General features: G+C 40.2%; 1 protein-coding gene across 2 annotated transcripts in view; it reads right to left on the reverse strand.

Annotated features, from left to right (window-relative positions):
• Positions 1–1,091: 1,091 nt before the first annotated feature.
• The window catches only part of LOC138641739 (tachykinin-like peptide), a 28,916-nt gene continuing 8,217 nt past the window's right edge, over positions 1,092–21,790 (reverse strand). The window contains exons 3-6 of one of the 2 annotated variants that reach the window (XM_069729364.1): positions 13,950–14,043; positions 12,520–12,543; positions 6,420–6,473; positions 1,092–2,082 (exon numbers count right to left, since the gene is read on the reverse strand). In XM_069729364.1, the coding sequence (XP_069585465.1) occupies positions 2,033–2,082; positions 6,420–6,473; positions 12,520–12,543; positions 13,950–14,043 (222 nt within the window). In that variant the 3' untranslated portion in view covers positions 1,092–2,032. The remainder of the gene's footprint in view (positions 2,083–6,419; positions 6,474–12,519; positions 12,544–13,949; positions 14,044–21,790) is intronic. The other variant, XM_069729365.1, reaches the window with a different exon arrangement.

A 21,790-nucleotide genomic window follows, 5' to 3' on the forward strand; every position in this document is an offset into this window, starting at 1 on the left:
CTAAAGAAGGAAAGACCTCTCTGAGTGCCAAGAGAGTTGGCAAAAGCCTTTGGTAAAAATGTCTCAGAAAGCAGGTTTCAGGTGGCTCCAGGAAGAAGTGAAGACCTTCCAGACACCCGGAAGACTTGACAGATGTCTCAGGTGCCACCAGTAGTTATCAACTGTCTTACATTGTCCAGATGGCTCCCTGAAGAAGGGAACCCTTCCAGACTCCTAAGAAAGTTGGCAAATGCCTCCAGTGCCATCAAAACTCCAATACTTGCCAACTTTCTTGGACGGTTCAGGTGGCTCCCTGGGGAAGTGAAGAGCTCTCATGCTCCCGGAAGAGTTGACAAATATATGAAGTGCCATCAAAACACCAATACTTGCCAACTATCTTGGACTGTCCAGGTTGCGATTTGAAAAAAAGAGAAAACCTCTCAGACTTTGGCAAAGTTGGCAAATGACTCTTGAAGAAATATCCCAGAAAGCAGGTTTCAGGTGGCTTTGGTGGTGCCCGAATGGACATTCTGGGGGCATGGAGGAAGTGTGTAAAGGATGTGAGTAAGAAAGCGTGGACAACTACATGGAGAAAAAAAAACATGGTGCCCTGTGATCTATAACCTTCTGGACACCAGCCCTAAAAGGTTGGCAAATAAGTCGGCTAGCCATAGTATACAGAAAGCCCCTTAACAGCTGCTTGACACCAATACCTTGCTAAACTATCTGGCCATAAGGTACTTGTGCCCCTCATCCTAATTTCATGAGTAACGTACAGTCTCCATCACCTGGAGGTCACATGCTTGTGCAGGTCCTCACCACCCGCCCATTGAAATGGGGACATAACCAACCTGGGATGGGTCTACAGCAGCCTCATGGTAAACGCACTCTTGACCAATAGTCCTTAACCCATTGGCCTCTAGATGAAGCCAAAGTACAACTCCCAGAATTCCCTAGCAGCCTGGGCATTCTGGTAGTTGCAGTTTTACGTCAGCTGGTCAGCCACAGGTTATGGACCAATGTTGTAGTTAATGATCAGAATAATTCCACTTAATTTATATATGTATAAAATATACATTTTGACAAATAAACAAGCATGAAACGCAAGAAAATGTTGCAAAATCGTAAGTTTTTTTTTTATTCAAAGTGACACTGTCAGAAAAAAAAAATCTAAACTATGAAATGAAAATTTCAGATTCACATTCAGGAAAGAAAATAAACATGCTGCAATGATACCAACGTCTGGGCGATAACAAAAGGTACAAGAGATCATCATTATCAATAAACATTGATCTTCTGCCTTCAACTGATGTCCAGGTAAAATGGTGTATCAAAACGTTAGGGGTAGTGATCCACCGAATAAAGGACTACAACTACCGGCATGCTCTGCCAGTTCTGGATGAGTCCACCCCTTACGGAATAGATAGGCCATCTTAGCCTGTAGGAGAACCTGCTACGGTGAAGAACATCAACTTGGCGCCTTTCTTACAGACACAGCGCCACATTTACCCCACAGGTTGTCTATGGTATTGCAACTCACATCGAAAGGAGCTGAGCTGCCATACCAGACACAACCTGAGAACAGGTGTGGCACTGTTTTTGGATTAAAAAGAACAATGTTAAGGTTAAAGAAAACAGCCATTTTTAATAATTCTGGACCATCCCTTTAAAGATGAAGATTCCCAACAATTAAGGGTCCAGAGGTCTGAATCTGATCCCCAGACCAAGAGATGCTCCCAAGAAGTAATCCACCATGACATGAGGTTTCTCACCATACCAGATCCTCCTCAATCAGTAAGCCACTACTCCAATCATTTACCTATTATATTATCCCGATGAGAGTGATAATTGGAGAATTACGGCACACTTATAGGACACGTATCATTGCCACACTATTAAAAATAATAACTTTATTGAATATACAAGCGTAGCTAAACCAATCTTAAAATAAATAAGTATTCATTTTACACTGGATATAATATATTACACTTCATCTTCTAGTTCAATGAATGAAGTTTAATCAGTGGATCGGTTGAGGTAGGTGTCAGGGGTCTCATTTGCGTCTTCTTTCGTAATTATGTATCGTGTTCCTTTCTGATGATCCTGGAGGAAACAAAAATATAATGCTTCTATCAATAAAAATATCTACACAAAATGATGTACATGAATGGATAAATAGGTGATTAGATAGAAACATAGATATTAGAGAGATAGATAATTAGATAGTATATCAATACACAGATATATATACTGTACATATAAGATACTGCAGATAAACAGAAGATCATAAATGATATATATGAGATAGATAGATACTAGATAGATAGATAGATGATAGATAATAGATAAATAGATGATAGATAATAGATAGATAGATAGATAGATGGATAGATAGATAGATAGATAGATAGATAGATAGATAGATAGATAGATAGATAGATAGAGTGAAAGCTGTGATATATAAACGGGTAAATAAGTATTTGATTCACAGTCGATTTTGCAAGTTTTCCCACCTACAAAGAATGGAGAGATCTGTCATTTTTGTAATTTCAACTGTGAGAGACGGAATGTTTAAAAAAAATCCAGAAAATCACATTGTAAGATTTTTACATAATTTGCATTTTATTGCATGAAATAAGTATTTGATACAATAGAAAAACAGAACTTAATATTTGGTACAGAAACCTTTGCAATTACAGAGACCAGACATTTCCTGTAGTTCATGACCAGGTTTGCACACACTGCAGCAGGGATTTTGGCCCCCTCCTCCATACAGATCTTCTCCAGATCTTTCAGGTTTTGGGGCTGTCGCTGGGCAACATTGAGTTTCAGCTCCCTCCAAAGATTTTCTATTGGGTTCAGGTCTGGAGATTGGCTAGGCCACTCTGGGACCTTGAAATGCTTCTTACAGAGCAACTGCTTAGTTGTCCTGGCTGTGTGTTTTTGGGCCATTGTCATGCTGGAAGACCCAGTCACAACCCATCTTCAAAGCTCTTACTGAAGAAAGGAGGTTGCGATACTTGACCTCATCCATCCTCCCTTCAATATGGTTCAGTTGTCCTTTCCCCTTTGCAGTAAAGCCCTCCCAAAGTATGATGTTTCCCCCACCATGCTTCACGGTTGGGGCGGTGTTCTTGGTATTGTACTCATCCTTCTTCCTCCAAACACGGCGAGTGGAGTTGATACCAAAAAGTTCTATTTTGGTCTCATCTGACCACATGACCTTCTCCATTGGCTCCTCTTGATCATCCAAGATGGTCATTGGCAGACTTCAAACGGACCTGAACATGTGCTGGGTGAGCAGGGGGACTGTTATGATCAGGTGACCTTGGAGCAGCATGAAAACTTTTACTGGAGTAGGTGGTAACTATACTGACCGCAAACCCTGATCTTATCACCGCAACTAGAAGTAGCCGTGGGGTGTGCCTAACAAAACCTAGACACCTCGACACAGCCGGAGGACTAAATACCCCTATAGATGGAAATAGGAATTTCTACCTTGCCTCAGAGCAGAACCCCAAAGGATAGGCAGCCCCCCACAAATATTGACTGTGAGTAGGAGAGGAAAGACACACGCAGGCCGGAAACAGGATTTAGCAAATGAGGCACACACTAGCTAAATAGGAAAGGATAGGACAGGATACTAAGCGGTCAGTATTAAAAATCCTTCCAAAAATATCCACAGCAGAAAATACAAAAACTCCACCATCTAACTAAAGATGTGGAGCGTATATCTGCATCTCCAGAGAATCCAACAAGACTGAGAAAACACTGACACAGTCTAAGCTGGACAAGAGAAAAACAAATGAATAGCACAGAATATAAGCACACTGCATGTGTGCCACGGAAACCAAAACCAGACACTTATCTTTGCTGAATTGGCAGCTAAGCAGGAGAAGCCAGAAAGTGATCCAACACTTCACAAGAAACATTGACAACTGGAAAGGTCTAATGAATCCTGCACACCTAAATATCCCAGTCAGAACTGCAATCAGCAGATATACCTGGCCAGGACTGCGACTCAGAGACAACTGCATTCCCACCTACAAGCACTGGAGGGAACCCAAGAGCAGAATTCACAACAGGGGACATTGCATGTCCTGCAGGTTTTTAATTCATGACAGCATAGTGCATTAATAACAGTAATGTTTGAGACTGTGGTCCCAGATTTCTTCAGGTCATTGACCAGGTCCTGACATGTAGTTCTGGACTGATTCCCAACATTTCTCAAAATATGAGGCGAGGTCTTGCATGGAGCTCCAGAATGAGAAAGATTGACAGCCATCTTGTGTTTCTTCTTAATTGTGCCAACAGTTGTTGTCTTCTCACCAAGCTGCTTTCCTATTGTCCTGTAGCCCCTCCCAGCCTTGTGCAGGTCTACAATTTTGTCCCTGGTGTCCTTAGACAGCTCTTTGGTCTTGGCCATGGTGGAGAGGTTGGAGTGTGATTGAGTGTGTGGACAGGTGTCTTTTATACAGGTAACGAGTTCAAACAGGTGCAATTAATACAGGTAATGAGCGCAGAGTAGGAGGGATTCTTACAGAAAAACTAACAGGTCTGTGAGAGCCAGAATTCTTGCTGGTTGTTCGGCGATCAAATACTTATTTCACGCAATAAAATGCAGTTTAATCATTGAAAAATCCTACAATGTGATATTCTGGTTTTTATTTTAGATTCTGTCTCTTACAGGTGAAGTGTACCTACGATAAAAATTACAGACCTCTCCATTCTTTGTAGGTGGGAAAACTTGCAAAATCAGCCGTATATCAAATATTTATTTTCCCCACTGTGCATGGTGCATAAACTGTGAAAAGATAGTTTTTGCTAATCAGCGTGTCCCCAGTAAGTAACTATCTTAAATGCCCGGGATATTTAGCTCATATAATTCAGCTTTATTTTACTATAATGAGCTAAACACATGTTGAAATCCATTGTACTTAAAGGAAATGCATGAGATCAGAAAAATGCTCTGCCTTTTCCGAAACTGCATCACTGTAGTCTGGTAAGTAAGGCTGCCTTATACCCATCTGATTAGTAATGATCGTTTGCTTCCAGAACTTTAATTAAAATAAAGTGCTATACAAAAATATAGCTAATAAATTAAAATAAAAGACCCTCCGCTACACGCCCAAAAATACAATAACGCTTACGTTGTAATTTTTTCTAATGTAATTATTTTTTGAATCCATAAAGCAAAAAATTCTAAAATACATATATATCTATATAGATATAAAAAAAATAATAAGAAAACACAAAATCTAAAATACAACACAACTTCCTGCCAATCATTCCAATAGGGGTGAAAACCCTCGGAAGCGTGTCCTCGCAATGTGCGGGGGGTCTATCATCAGTTGATTGCTTTTTTTAGTTGACATGGCCTTAAGAATTGAGCTTCTAAGCCGAGGCAGAGCCGCGAAATTCTGCTGATCTAGCTAGGAGGGGCGCTCCTCTACAGCTGCTTAGCAAGTTGTCAGAATTTGCATTGAAGCTTTAAAAAAAATAATAAATCTTGTTCCCATGGGGTAAATTAATTAAGCAGCGCCTGATATATCATGTGTGTGCCGTATTTACTAAAGGAGGAAGAAAAGGAGCTAAAGAATTCAGTTCACCATGGAACCTATTGACTTTGTAAAAGTTCCTTTTGTTTCTTGTGTGCCTACTCTCGGGTCCTTCTTCAGGATTTCTCTGGCTGCAGGAGCGGATTGTGCTCCAGAGCTGCGCTCATAGAGCCTGCAAGGCAGTATATTTATATTAAAGCCCAGTGGTCACTCATACACTATTAGACATTCAATTTTCAAGATACCAAGCTAATATCCCACATTAGAAAATCTGTGAGTGGCCCATGGGGCCCACAGTGGCCTATGCGATATACGGCCATTTCCATCAGGCCTTATGGGGAAATATAGCTGTATACATTGTCAATCATTTACAGGGCTGTGGAGCTGTGACGTAGTTAAACCTTGAGGTTTCCTCTTTGACTTCTCAACGGTCAACCTTGACACTTTCGAGCAGTGATATAAGAAAACCATATTCCATATGCTGCTGTTCTTTAGCTGTTCTATGGCAAAAGGGCCATTTTTTCCCCCTTGGGCCCCAGGGCTCTAATGTGCACACACAGCCTCTATTTTCGATAGCTATGTCACTGCAGTTGGCCATTTTCTTAAAGTAACCCCCAATTTGGGCACCGCACTCCTATATGGAAGTAGGGAGAACCGCATGACAGCCCAAATGGGAAGCGAAAAGATACACCACCTCTTTGAAGGTTGTAGGACCATGAAAGAAAGCAGACATGCATTTTTTTTTATAGAGGAACAATAGATATAGTCTCATTGGACAGATCACAAAAAAAAAGAAGAAATGGATACATTGAGGAGTACGCAATATGGCGTATCATTAATAAAACGGCGCTCTTATCAATGATACATATGATGGATACATACCGGATAATAAAGATCTTTTGCCCATAAGTCCATAAAATGTATCTGATTTATACCCTGGAAAATATACATTTTGAGGGTTGTGGGTTTTATACATTTTTTTTTTTTAATTTTAGTGATCAAATAAACATTCATTATATGGATTCTCTGGATCAACATAAATATGACTGAATGCAATGATCAATAGAAACTCTCAAATTTCTTGATCTGAGAAAATTGATTGATAGGATGAAAAAAAAAAAAAAACGAGGGGAGGGATAGCGTTTGTTTATTTACTTCTTATTAATGGATTTGCATTAATCATTGGTCCCAATGTATGGATCCCTTTATTAATCAATCTATAAAGCGACAGATAGGAAGGAAGACAGGCGGATAAATAGGAGGTATATAGCATTGCAATGCTCTGATCTACCACTGGAGGTGCTGCAGGTAAACTGAACACTTGCAAGGGTCTCCTGTATATAACAGCAAATCGCTGCCGGACACCCTGTGACCAGATTATTTTCAATGGCTCCTTCTAGTAAAATGGAGTTATATAAAGGGAGAAAGGTTTTACGTCAAGATCCTTATCAATTATAAGAGCCTCTGTCAGGGGGAACAGGCACAACTAAGAATTAAAGTACCCCACATCTATCTGATATTGATGACCTATGGGTCATCAAGGTCAACATAGCGGAAAAACCCTCTAAAAAAAATAGACTGGTAATGCCTTATTCACCCTGCGGGGGCGCTGCAGGGAGATTAAATACTTGCTGTGATACTACTGAGCACTTGAAATTGCACCACATGTACACCCTTTAATCACCTTCATTTTTACAATCTTTTCTAAGGAAAAGGATTGTAAAAAGCAGACAGCTTCTTGAAGAGTTAAGCCAAATATTTTACACTTTTGCCGGTTTATAAATTTATCAAATATATACTAAAATTGTAACTGGTGGACCAGATACTATGAGATCCAAAAGCAAAGGGTGAATGCCAACCTCAACTTACACATCACCAGTCTTCAACTAACTGACCTTTATACAGTACTTTATGTGACCAAGGGACTAACTATCACCAGCAATGGAAAATCCCTTTAAATAGGACCTTTCACTGTTATTTTTATCTCCATCTCCAATTGGTGCTGATTCTGGAACAGTTTTTCTCTCTCTTCCGGGCCCATACATTCCAAAGTTATGCCCCCCATAAATAAATATGCAAATGTTCCCTTCAGCCCACTAGATGTATAAGAAGAACGTCTCTGTGGGCGTTTACCTTTTCTCCTCTATGGTGGCCAATCAAAATATGACCACGCCCACGAACAGGTCCTGTGGTATACGCCCAGTTGCTTGACGGCAAAATGTAGTCGTTTTATTACTTTGGAACAGAAAAACACAGAAGAAAAAGAAAAACTGTTCCAGAATCAACTAAACGGCAGGAATTGGAAGAGGGGCTCAGTCTAAATGAAGAAAAATCCAGTTAAAGGCCCCCTTTAAGCTATTTTGAATAAACATCATAATAATTATGAACTGGATGTTTTGTTTTTAAAGCAAAATATGCCACATTGCACCGATAAGTGGAAAACAAGACTTGTCCTTATGCCCCTGAGGGCACAATAATATCACAGAAAGGAGGGTCCGCACCCCCCCCCCCCCCCTCTATTGAAGGAACGCTCTCAGCACAGAATGACTGTTCAAATTGAGAAGAGGCATTAGTTGCACCCTTAGCATAGCCAAATATTTAAATGCACCCTCCCACCTACTTGTTTTCCCTCTATCTACACACCCTCTTCTTTGATTGACAGCTTTGGCTTTATAGAGTCAGAGAAGAGGGTAGATGCATTTTAAACACGTAGGTGGAAAGATGCACTTAAATATTTGGCCAGGTCAAGGGTGCATCGCACGCCTGTGCTTGGTTTGAACAGTCATTCTGTGCTGACAAAGTCCCTTTAAGCCAGAGTAGAAAGCAGTTTCAAAGAGTAGCTCCCATTTTGGAGGACTCAGTATGACTATGTTTTACATGGTTTCCAATTTGCTTCATGTAGTTCCGCATTTCTCCTCTAGTGGCCACTGCAGGAGAAATGTGTTGCTTGCTACTGATTTCCTAGGGCGATCACTACGGTTTCTTGCTGCTGCACCCTTCTCAGTCAGACAGGTGCCCTAACAAATTTGGGGTCTCACAATGCAAAAATAACTGGAAAAGAGTAGAAAAACTGTGAATAGAGCTTTACATGTGAACGGGGAAGAAAGCCAAGTACATAAAGCAAAGAATTTTACAAAAAGTAGGATTCCCATAAAGGTCATATTCATAAGTTAATTGATAAATTATTGATTTGACCACAGAAGAAATTTTCTATAATTGTAGCAATCACGATTATGTAGGTGAAAGATCACAAAAAAGAAATCACAATATTTGATTTGTGGTCTAAAGCCGATGCATACTAACTTTTTCGAGATATTTGACCAAATCCTACATAAGAAAAAAAGAATAGAAATGTAAAATACTTGCACTATATTTAATAGAAAATAGTTTGCAAAGGCTATATACAGTTGTGGCCAAAAGTATTGACACCCCTGCAATTCTGGCAGATAATACTCAGTTTCTTCCTGAAAATGATTGCAATCACAAATTCTTTGTTATTATTATCTTCATTTAATTTGTCTTAAATGAAAAAAAAAACACAAAAATAATTGTCCTATAGCCAAATTGGATATAATTCCACACCAAACATGAAAAAGGGGGTGGACAAAAGTATTGGCACTGTTCGAAAAATCATGTGATGATTCTCTAATTAGTGTAATTAACAGCACCTGTAACTTACCTGTGGCACCTAATAGGTGTTGGCAATAACTAAATCACACTTGCAGCCAGTTGACATGGATTAAAGTTGACTCAACCTCTGTCCTGTGTCCTTGTGTGTACCACATTGAGCATGGAGAAAAGAAAGAAAACCAAAGAACTGTCTGAGGACTTGAGAAACCAAATTGTGAGGAAGCATGAGCAACCTCAAGGCTACAGGTCCATCTCCAAAGACCTGAATGTTCCTGTGTCTACCGTGCGCAGTGTCATCAAGAAGTGTAAAGCTCATGACACTGTGGCTAACCTCCCTAGATGTGGACGGAAAAGAAAAATTGACAAGAGATTTCAATGCAAGATTGTGCGGATGTTGGATAAAGAACCTCGACTAACATCCAAACAAGTTCAAGCTGCCCTGCAGTCCGAGGGTACAACAGTGTCAACCCGTACTATCCGTCGGCGTCTGAATGAAAAGGGACTGTATGGTAGGAGACCCAGGAAGACCCCACTTCTTACCCCGAGACATAAAAAAGCCAGGCTGGAGTTGGCCAAACTTACCTGAAAAGCCTAAAACGTTTTGGAAGAATGATCTCTGGTCAGATGAGACAAAAGTAGAGCTTTTGGGGCAAAGGCATCAACATAGAATTCACAGGAGAAAAAAAGAGGCATTCAAAGAAAAGAACACGGTCCCTACAGTCAAACATGGTGGAGGTTCCCTGATGTTTTGGGGTTGCTTTGCTGCCTCTGGCACTGGACTGCTTGACCGTGTGCATGGCATTATGAAGTCTGAAGACTACCAACAAATTTTGCAGCATAATGTAGGGCCCAGTGTGAGAAAGTTGGGTCTCCCTCAGAGGTCATGGGTCTTCCAGCAGGACAATGACCCAAAACACACTTCAAAAAGCACTAGAAAATGGTTTGAGAGAAAGCACTGGAGACTTCTAAGGTGGCCAGCAATGAGTCCAGACCTGAATCCCATAGAACACCTGTGGAGAGATCTAAAAATGGAAGTTTGGAGAAGGCGCCCTTCAAATATCAGGGACCTGGAGCAGTTTGCCAAAGAAGAATGGTCTAAAATTCCAGCAGAGCATTGTAAGAAACTCATTGATGGTTACCGGAAGCGGTTGGTCGCAGTTATTTTGGCTAAAGGTTGTGCAACCAAGTATTAGGCTGAGGGTGCCAATACTTTTGTCTGGCCCATTTTTGGAGTTTTGTGTGAAATGATCAATGTTTTGCTTTTTGCTTCATTCTCTTTTGTGTTTTTTCATTTAAGACAAATTAAATGAAGATAATAATACCAAATAATTTGTGATTGCAATCATTTTCAGGAAGAAACTGAGTATTATCTGACAGAATTGCAGGGGTGTCAATACTTTTGGCCACAACTGTAACACAGCTAATAAATATTGGAGAAGAAAAAGTTTGAAAACTTTCATAAAGTTGTAAAAAAAAAGTTTTACAAAAGCTTTATCGTTAAAAAGATAAATGATTAAAAAGAATATATAGTATAAAATGGATATACCGTATATATTTATGTGTCTATCTACAAAATTGGTATGTTGGTATTATACTTATAATTAGAACATTGACTCAGAAAGTGAGTGGGGATTTGTTTCCACCTCCACAAAAAAAGTTAAATCATAAAACTTTATACAATATAACCTAAAATGGTGGCATCGAAAAAACACAACTTGCCCCCACTATTCCTCAAAAAAAAGCCCTAAAAGGGATATGTCAAAGGAAAAAACAAGGCTTCTAATTCATCATGAATGCTTGTTTTAAGTCACTTTTCTTGTCTTTTAGTATTTGTTGCTGCCATATATAAAATCACTATTGGGGAGGGGACTGGAGTAGATTTGCATAAGAAATAAATTTTGTTCAAACTCAAAAATTGATGAGTCAACCAGAAAAAAATCTGGAAAGCCTAAACTCCGGCCACAATGGCAAAATTAAACAAAAAGAAAATAGAAGATCACATAAAGTGACTTTAACAAAGGTGCAAATAAAATTCTGACTATGACGCTAAAAAAAGACACAAAACTAGACAAAAAAGAGCTAAAGTAAATGATTTACCGGCCACAAAAAGTTTTGTCTTTCACAATGCAGAAACGTAAAAATGAAAGAAAAAGGCTGTAATTTTAAAGGGGTCGTTTACTACTTGACAAACCCTTATTTATGGACCCAGAAAGGAGGAGAAAATATATATATGTACCGTACTCATCTCTCACATTGGCGTCACTCCTCCATACTCAGTCCTGCATTACTTGTGGGTGTTTTGGCATCAACGTCCGGTGCAACAATCACACGAGTACTGCAGCGCATCAAACGCCCCTCACAATCTGCTGCGTTAACATTTTGTTTGAACAGGAAGAACAATTTTCATCCACTTCGAGAAAATGTGAACGCTGCAGCCGATCAGTCGTTGCTGATTGGCTGCAGCGCTCAACTTAAGCTTTCACCAGAGGTTGATACCTGCAAACTAGTGGGATGATGCAGTGCTGGGCAGGGGGGAGTGGCGCCAGTGCAGGAGGTATCCTCTTTTTTTTTCACCTTCCTGGTAAACAACCCCTTTAAGAGCGGCTCTGGTCCTTCATGACTGTGAACCTCTTTAAACTGATTACCAGAATCTGCACTTGTAATAATGAGGCCCAGGGTGCAATGCCAAGTGCAGGGCCTGAGAAGGCCTTTGGGCCCTGGGCTAAGCATAACATAGTGTATGATTTCATCCTGAACATCATCTGTATTTCCTTCCATGGTCACATCTCTTACTGTTCCACCATTGAACCCTCCAATTTTTGTTTGTATTTTTAAAAACCATTTCAATAAAGTTTTAACAAAAAAAAACAGTAACAAGGCAGTTAATCAAATCAACCAATCGGATCACTTATTTCACTTTCTATATCCTGATCGGTTGCTATGGGTTGCTCCGTTTCCTCCCCTAGCAACCAACCTAATTCCATCATCGTGATTTATAGAAATCTTATCCGCCATCTTGGCTGCGATGCGGCTGCTTTTCTCTGTGCTCTGGTTTAAATAAAAACCTCCCCGATTATTACAGATTTACACTTATTAAGGGCTAATTAAAACACAACCTAAATAATGATTCAATCCTGCGGCAGCCAGATTGTTCTAATTGGACATCTGCTGCGCCTCTCGCGTTTTTCTTAAAGCAGATCGCTAATTTAATTACACGTACTCAATAAGGACTGAGGAATATTAGAAACAATTTTTAATATCAGGGCAAAAAATGCTGCAGGACAAGAAAGGTTTCACTAAGATGCACTGAGAATGGCGGAGAGTAACACAGTAAAATGGAAAGTAAACTTACTTTTGCGGGACATCTGGCCGTATCCTAAAACATAGAAAAAAAACACTATTATAGAGGGCGGCCATTTTGAACTATAAAATATTGATAAGGTCGCCTTCTCTGCTTATGGGTGACATCACTAACCGTTTTTACACAGTTAATGATTAATAATCGGTGACATCAGACCTAATGAGCGACTAGTGAGCAATGATGTCAACGCTATGTCTACCCATTCACGGCCAAGTGATATCATCACTGAAAATGGCTTAAAGGGGGTGTCTTTAATGGGTTTTCCCTCCACAGACATTAATGGCATACCCACAGTTCAGTCAGTTCTTACCAACATTAGTGTTAGGAGAATAGGGCAATCTGACCCCCACCTTAGGATTTGATCCCACCTCAAAGTCGGGCCTAGGTACATCTCTGGCCCACTCAAGAGTTTCCCGAACCCACCTCAGATCACCCACATTTGGCCAGAGTTTACAGAATTGTATCGGCTTGCCTACATTGGGTAAATCCATACTACAGGCAAGAAGCAGGCATGGTTTGATTTAAAGACTATGTCCACCATTAGCAAGAATTTTTTTGAAAGCAGTCATAAATTTAAAATTGTAAATAAATGCAAATGATCTGTTCCCATTTTATGTATACTTAGAACCTATATATAGGTCTCCATGGTAACAGACTACAAACAAGCTCTGTAGTCTGATCCTACAGTCATATTTCCTTCCATCAGTCTAATTTAACTGTAAATTAACAAGAAGTGGGAAAGAGATGGCGGAGAGTGTATGTGTAAGATCAGACTACAGGGACTGTATGTAGTCTGTAACCATGGAGACACATATATCCACACGGATCTGCAGACATAAAACGGTAGTAGATTTTATTATTTTGCTAAGTTTTTTCATTTTTTTGTTTTAGATGCTACTTTAACAATAAAAATTAATCCCTAGGAACCAGAAACATCAATGACCAATGAAGAAGTACAGATAACATAATGGCCTCCATTTTCATCATGCACACGTCATCATCATACATGCATACTGACATCATAGATATGCATGTACATTCGCATATGTACATCAATCGTCATCAAACATGATCATCATCATACATCATTATCTTAATCATGCATACATCATCATCCATACTTACGTATATACATGCTTACATTACTATATACTGTATATATCATCATGCAAAAATCATTATCATCCTTCATCGTTTTAGTCGTGCATACATCATCCTTACATCATATACACATAAACAATCATCATGTATACATCATCATTATTCATACATACTTACATCACCATAATGCTTACTTAGATCATTGTTATAATCATGCATACATCATCACCATCATACACACAAGCATCAATGGTGATAACAAAGTAGGACATGACATCTTCTAACGCATTGATGGACAGATCACTCATCATATGACCTACCATTGTTCCTTTTTCCCATTAAACCATAAAATTGATCAGGTCTTGGTTTCCTTGCAATCCTCTGTAGAAAATTTTCGAACACCGGTAATTCCTCCTAAAAAGAAAAATACAAAAAAACGTAAAGTATCCAGGGGCGCTCAATTCTCCACCAACCAACTTACAGACAAAAGTATGTGCCCCCCTCCCAAAGCTCCCGATCTTACTACAGTCCCGATTCTGTGCCCAAGGACAAACCACATGTGAGGGGATGTAGAGACCATGTAGTAGACAATGTGTTTCCTATGGGGCCCTTGAAGAGAGGGGCCCCAGGCAGCATTAGTAATTATGGGCGATAACAACCTGTGTTCTACTCTATTTTTCTAATTCTGTATTTTCTGAGGATGGAAAAGGGAGTGGTGGGACCGGTTCTACAGCCAAGAGAAAGGAGAAAACTACTATTCTTTGAACAGACAAGAGAATAAAGGACTCTAGAGGGTCACGTTGGGGTAACCGCAAAAATTTAAGAACTGGCCAAAAAGAAATTTTCATTTTCCAGATGCCAAAAATGTAAGAACTTTTCAAAAGGAAATCTACAACTTCCATACTGCTCATTGAACAGACTCACGTGAAGGCAATGCTCCATGGTAAAAATATGCTAATTAATCAGCATCTAATTTGCAAAAAAATGTAATAGCTCAAAATGTCTCATAACTATTTTTTGCAGTACTGATTTTTGCCTTTGTACCCAGTGATGATCGGTGGACTGGCAAGTCAAGTGTCCAGGATGCCATAGGGATTGCCAACAAGCCACTCTTCTTTATCAAGAGTATGTAGATACATGGCTCAGTGAGGAAACTGAATCTTTGCCCCCAGGTTAGTGTTACCATCTATGAGAAGTGTGAAATATGATCTAGTATCACGATCAATCTAAATGTATTAGTAAATTGCCACCATCCAAGCCAGGACCTTCACCCTAATCCATGAAAAATGAAGGAGCTAACTTCTCATCCTTGAGATTCATAGGCAGTTATAATTCAAAGTCCAGAACGCAAATGTCTGAAAGCCTACAGAATCCCTGGATCTGCCACATAAAGAGTTAAGAAGAAATCTACGCTCTTGGTCAATGATCTTCCCATTTCCAGGGTTTATACATTTTTACAGTATCACTATAACAGAGGGTGGTCACAAAGTGTCCATAATTGCCTTGAAATCACATTTACAGTAAATCACATTATCTACATTGAACGCATTATGTAAAGATCCTCAGGAAAGGCCTAAAACCTCAGTAATGGGGAGTAAAGGATAAAATGTCAAGTACTCGGTAGATGAATAGCAACACTTGTGGTGTAAAGCATGGGGGAGGAAGAGAAGCAGCATCTCCAACATCAATCATAGTAACAAAAATAAGGCTTGATTCGAATTTTTGACCACCGTAGACTCCAACAGACTCTGTAGCTAAGATGGAGTCACAATTTTTGTAAAACTAAAAACCAGACGAGCGGCCGAGACTGAAAAATGAAAGGCAAGCAAAGCTCAAAAAGTACAAACGAAAGGAATATATCACCTTTTTGAGGTTGACAACGAACTTCTATTAAAGGGGTTCCGATCAAGACAAACCCCCTTTTTTTTTTAAATTGAAGTCATCTCAACGATCAACTGATCAATAAGGGTTTGGCATCAGAAACCACCAAAAGGAATATTTCACCACAAGAGGACAATTCTCTTCTATGATGTCATGGGGAAGTATGTACAACCCCCTTAACGCCTCCATTGTACCATAAAATATTAACTATAAAGAACATTATCTAGGAAATGGTTGATTAATGGATTTACGGCACCCAGTCCTACACTTCAATGTTTAGTTCCCGACTTAAGTGCCAAATATTCATCTGAGGCTTTCAGTTGAACCATTGACTTTTCAATAGTATCTACTCTACTGATTGGATTTCTGAACACAACTTTCCCACTGGGTCCTTTAAAAAATATAAAATCCAACCATCCAAGTGATGAAGATGGCCCCGTAGTGACCAATTTAATAGAAAAAAATAAAGTTATTTAGATTTTTATATGATCTTTACTAAATGTGAAGCGGATTGTAAAGCGAGGCCCTGAGAGACGACCATTGACTTGACGTAAGATAATTAATTTTTAGAACAAGCAAGTTACTTCTGCAGTAAATTCTCCGAGCTGTCTTGCAACCAATGGTCCGTTTCATGTCAAACCTTGTTTAATTCATGTGAAAAAAGTTGAAACTATCGTGTTTTCTTTTCTTCAATTAATCCTTTTCATTTGTACAAATTTGCTCATTCGGTTGCGTCCTGCTAATTACTGAACTCGGCCTTTTTATTGGAAGAACATTCATACAAATCACCCTTCACTGCTTCATCAGCGTAGGAGTCAAATTAAATTCAGAACAGAAATGAGTCCAGGAGGAAGAAATAAATTCCCATGAACACAGCCTAATATGTGAACACAGCCTAACACATGAACACAGCCTAACGTGAACACAGCCTAACACGTGAACACAGCCCAACATGTGAACACAGCCCAGCATGTGAACACAGCATAACATGTGAACACAGCCCAGCATATGAACATCCTAGCATGTGAACACAGCCTAGCAGGTGAACACCAAAGTAAAAGTATCACCACAGTGTTTCAAGGTAACGTTTCGACCCACAGGGTCTTTATCAAACCTTCTAATAGTAGAAACCGAACGGAGGGCACAAATCCCTGGAGGGGTGCAGGAGTCCCGTTAGGGGCTATAATTGGAGAGTCACAGGTGTCTGCGGTGGTGGTTTGTCTCTCCTGTGACTCTCCAATTATAGCCCCTAACGGGACTCCTGCACCCCTCCAGGGATTTGTGCCCTCCGCTCGGTTTCTACTATTAGAAGGTTTGAGAAAGACCCTGTGGGTCGAAACGTTACCTTGAAACACTGCGGTGATACTTTTACTTTGGTGTTTGTTTACTATAATAAAGAAAACCACGTTTTTTGTTCAAACAAAAAATCTGAAAACTTCTTTTTTGAGTGCGACTGTTGCTGTACATGACTATATTCTGGAGTATCCCTCCATGTTCAGTCTGCACCACTATTAGCGAGAGTGCACGTCTTGTTCTTTACTACTAGCAGGTGAACACAGCATAACATGTGAACACAGCCTAACACGTGAACACAGCCCAACATGTCAACACAGCCCAACATGTCAACACAGCCCAACATGTCAACACAGCCCAACATGTCAACACAGCCCAACATGTCAACACAGCCCAACATGTCAACACAGCCCAACATGTCAACACAGCCCAACATGTCAACACAGCCCAACATGTCAACACAGCCCAACATGTCAACACAGCCCAACATGTCAACACAGCCCAACATGTCAACACAGCCCAACATGTCAACACAGCCCAGCAGGTGAACACAGCCCAACACGTGAACACAGCCCAACATGCCAACACAGCCCAACATGCCAACACAGCCCAACATGTCAACACAGCCCAACATGTCAACACAGTCTAGCAGGTGAACACAGCCTAACACGTGAACACAGCCTAACACGTGAACACAGCCTAACACGTGAACACAGCCTAACACGTGAACACAGCCTAACACGTGAACACAGCCCAACATGTGGACACAGCCCAACATGTGGACACAGCCCAACATGTGAACATCCTAGCATGTGAACACAGACCAGCATGTGAACACAGCCCAGCATGTGAACACAGCCCAGCATGTGAACACAGCCCAGCATGTGAACACAGGCCAATATGTGAACACAGGCCAATATGTGAACATCCTAGCATGTGAACACAGCCCAACAAGTGAGCACAGCCCAGCATGTGAACACAGCCCAGCATGTGAACACAGCCCAGCATGTGAACACAGCCCAGCATGTGAACACAGCCCAGCATGTGAACATCCTAGCATGTGAACACAGCCTAATACGTGAACACAGCCCAACATGTGAACATCCTAGCATGTGAACACAGCCTAATACGTGAACACAGCCTAATATGTGAACACAGCCTAATATGTGAACACAGCCTAACACGTGAACACAGCCTAACATGTGAACACAGCCCAACACATGAACACAGCCCCGCATGTGAACACAGCCCGGCATGTGAACACAGGCCAATATGTGAACACAGGCCAATATGTGAACACAGGCAATATGTGAACAGTCTAGCATGTGAACACAGCCTAACGTGAACACAGCCTAAAGCAGGTCAGACATACGACTGGAGACCACTTATGTACATGTCATAAAACTATTGTGAGGAGAAAAACAAGACCATTTCCACCAGGGTGCAATAAGGGGGCATTTCTGCACTAATATCGCAGTCACAAGACCTACCCAAACTAAAGCTCTAATGACCCAAACTAAAATCAGAGACTTGGCAAAGATTTATGGACTCCTAATATTACACAGCAAAAAATAAAAGTTGTGGTTTTATATGCACATATTTTTTTATTAATGTTTTGTGATATTTTTTAAGCAAAGGTGCAAAATAGTATATATAATATGATGTAATAATGTATCATTGAAAAGAATAATTATATACACAAAAAAATATTTAAAAATGAATCGCAGTCAAGGAATATGTGTAATTAAAGTCACAGAAATGAAACACTAATCATAATAAAATAGGAAATAAAAGAAATAATATTTTACTAATATCAACAAAAAGAAATAAAGCAATGTCCCTCCAATATTATCACTTTGATAATAATACAGTAAGACTTCTACTTCTTCTCCTACTACTACTAGAATAACGACTACTAATGATAATATATAGAATGTAATAAAGTACCTAAGAATAGAAGGAAAAAAAATAAAGATTAAACTAAAAATAAAAGCCAAATAGTAAAAAAAGAAAGAACTGATTCAATAAAAATAAATAAATGTGAGTTCATTTTGTGTTTTACCACAGTAACGAACTGTTCACGCCCATTGAAGATTTGCCTATTATTTAGTAAAGAGGACCTGTCACTTCCCATAAACATGTAATGGCGTAAATGCCGCTCTTCTCCTGAATCCGACAATGTTTTTCTTTTGTTCCTACGCCTCTCCATTCCTGAGATACGGTCCCCTCTTCCCTGGATAGAAATCTAGTCTTTTTAGCCAGGTGGGTGTGTTCCTCAAGGATATAACCAATAAGAAGAGTTGGGTGCCACGCCCACTTGGCTAACAATGCTAGAATTACAAACAAGAAAGAGGGGCCATATCTAAGGATTGGAGAGGAGTAGAAATCAGAGAGTAACAACGCCGGATTCAGGAGAACAGCGGCTTTTAGAACAATCTGAAAAAATAACTATTTAAGACAAGTGACAGATTCTCCTTAAAGGAGGCTAAAATACCTCTCAGACATAGCAAATTCGCTCATTTGTATTGCTATTTTAACATTTCGGAAAAGATGTTTTGGGGGAATTATCTCACTTTTAATTGTAAATAAAATACTTTTCAAAAATAACATTTTATTTATTGGATTTTCTATTGGATTATTTGGATTTTTGTTCGCCGGTACCTTGAATTGACGCCATATGTTTTAATCAGGTTTCTGCAGTTCTTGAAGTACGGACAAGTCTCCACATTTGGAACGAGCAGAACTCTTAAGATAATTGCCGAGTCTCCTCCAAGGTGACTTTCTGGCCTGGGGAGATGTATTTCATCCTCCGCATTATGCCATACATCACCCGCTCCGACCATTTACCAGGAAGAGAAGCAATTGATTCGCATTGATTATTTAAAGTAATTAGGAAAAAAGGCGGGCAGCGGTATACCCTGGCCGGCTCCGTGAAGCGTGCCTAGCATTGTCATCGGAGTCCCGCGGGCCGAATGCCAGCGCCAACCTTGTAATTGATAGATTGCATTAATCATAGGAGACATAAGAGGACGACAGATGTTTACTGAGAGGTCGTTAACTAAATTAAAGGGGTCAGTTAAAATGAGACAAATGGTTGTTTTTTTTTTCTTAAAACAGCGCCCCTTGTGCGCATTGTTGGCGTCAGGTATTGCAGCTCAACCCCATTGACTGGAGATGGTGAAGAGACCTAGAAAACTAAATCCCCCGGTTTTCATCACAGACAGAACTTATTCATAAAGAAATCCGATGTTTGATCTAATTACGGAGATGAAGTCATAGTGACACGTTGCGGCTCCTGCTATAATGTGCCGTATACATCATTCCCCCAATTCTCCACCCCTCCCCCCTAATATCCAAAATGTATTCAATACATCAGTGAGATTGCATTCATCCAGACGCCGCCGAGCATCCAGGCGAATATGGCAGCCGCATCGGTACAAGGGATTTTACGGACAGATAGCCTGGTATAATGAGCGGGGGATCCGTTACTGTAATGAGGGAGCTCTTGTACATTATAAACTCATTTAATTCGGTCATTAAAGGGGAAATCTACCTTCAAAGTATCGGTCACAGCACCACGATCTACCAGAAGAGGGCGACACTGGAGGTCTGTGACATCCCCCAGTCCTGAAATCGGGGGGTTAGTACATTCATTGAGGTAGCAGAGATGAGGTTGTCGTTTGTCAGAATAATGTCACACTGCTGTTATCTGTGGTTCTCCGCAGGACATGGCTACACCTGGTGCAGTGTTTGTGAGGGTTATCATGGATGAAAGAACGTCTCTGCTACAAAATGACAAGTCTTCAAGTGTCATTATTTGCTGCCTCCGAATATCAACCAAGGGAAGTCCAGCAAATGCTTCCCCCAGAAAGGAGATATTACAAAAGGATCCACCAGGCGTGTTTCAGCAGGGAAAGAAGGAAGGAAAGGGAGGAAGGATAGAAAGATGGAAGGAAGGAAGGAAAGAAGGAAGAAAAGAAAGAAGTAAGGAAGGAAGGAAAGTAAGAAGAAAGATGGAAGGAAGGAAGGAAGGAAGGAAGGAAGGAAGGAAGGAAGGAAGGAAGGAAGGAAGGAAAGTAAGAAGAAAGATGAAGGAAGGAAGGATAGAAGGAAAGAAGGAAGAAAGGAAAGAAGTGAGGAAGGAAGGAAAGTAAGAAGAATGATGGAACGAAGGAAGGAAGACAAAGGAAAGAAGGGAGGAAGGAAGGAAGGAAGGAAGGAAGGAAGGAAGGAAGGAAGGAAGGAAGGAAGGAAGGAAAGTAAGAAGAAAGATGGAAGGAAGGAATGAAGGAAGAAAGGAAGTAAACAAAGAAGAAAAGAAAGAAGGGAGAAAGGAAGGATGGAAGGAAAGAAGGAAGGAAAGTAAGAAGAAAGAAGGAAGGAAGGAAGGAAGGTAGGAAGGAAGGAAAGAAGAAAGATGGAAGGAAGGAAGAATGGAAATAAACAAAGAAGAAAAGAAAGAAGGGAGAAAGGAAGGATGGAAGGAAAGAATGAAGAAAGGAAATAAGGGAGAAAGGAAAGAAGGAAGGAAAGAATGAAGAAAGGAAATAAGGGAGAAAGGAAAGAAGAAGGGAGGAAGGGAAAAAGAAAGGAAGAAAGGAAAGAAGGAAGGGAGGAAGGGAAAAAGAAAGGGAGAAAGGAAAGAAGAGAGGGAGGAAGGAAGGAAGGAAGGAAGGAAGAGAGGAAAGGAGGAAAGAAGGAAAGAAGGAAAGAAAGAAAGAAAGAAAGAAAGAAAGAAAGAAAGAAAGGAAGGAAGAAGAAAAAGGAATGAAGGAAAGAAGAAAGGAAGAGAGGAAGGAAAAAAGGAACGGAAGAAGGAAGAATGGAAGGAAGGAAAGAAGGATGGAATGAAGGGAAAAAGGAAGGAAGGGGGAAAGAAGAAAGGAAGAAATGATAAAAGGGTGGAAAGAAGGAAGGAAAGAAAAAAGGAAAAAAGGAAGGAAGGAAAGAAAGAAGGAAGGAGGGAGGGAAGGAAAGAAGGAAGGTA

The sequence above is a fragment of the Ranitomeya imitator genome, chromosome 6, assembly GCF_032444005.1.
Source record: "Ranitomeya imitator isolate aRanImi1 chromosome 6, aRanImi1.pri, whole genome shotgun sequence".
Classification (NCBI taxonomy): domain Eukaryota; kingdom Metazoa; phylum Chordata; class Amphibia; order Anura; family Dendrobatidae; genus Ranitomeya; species Ranitomeya imitator.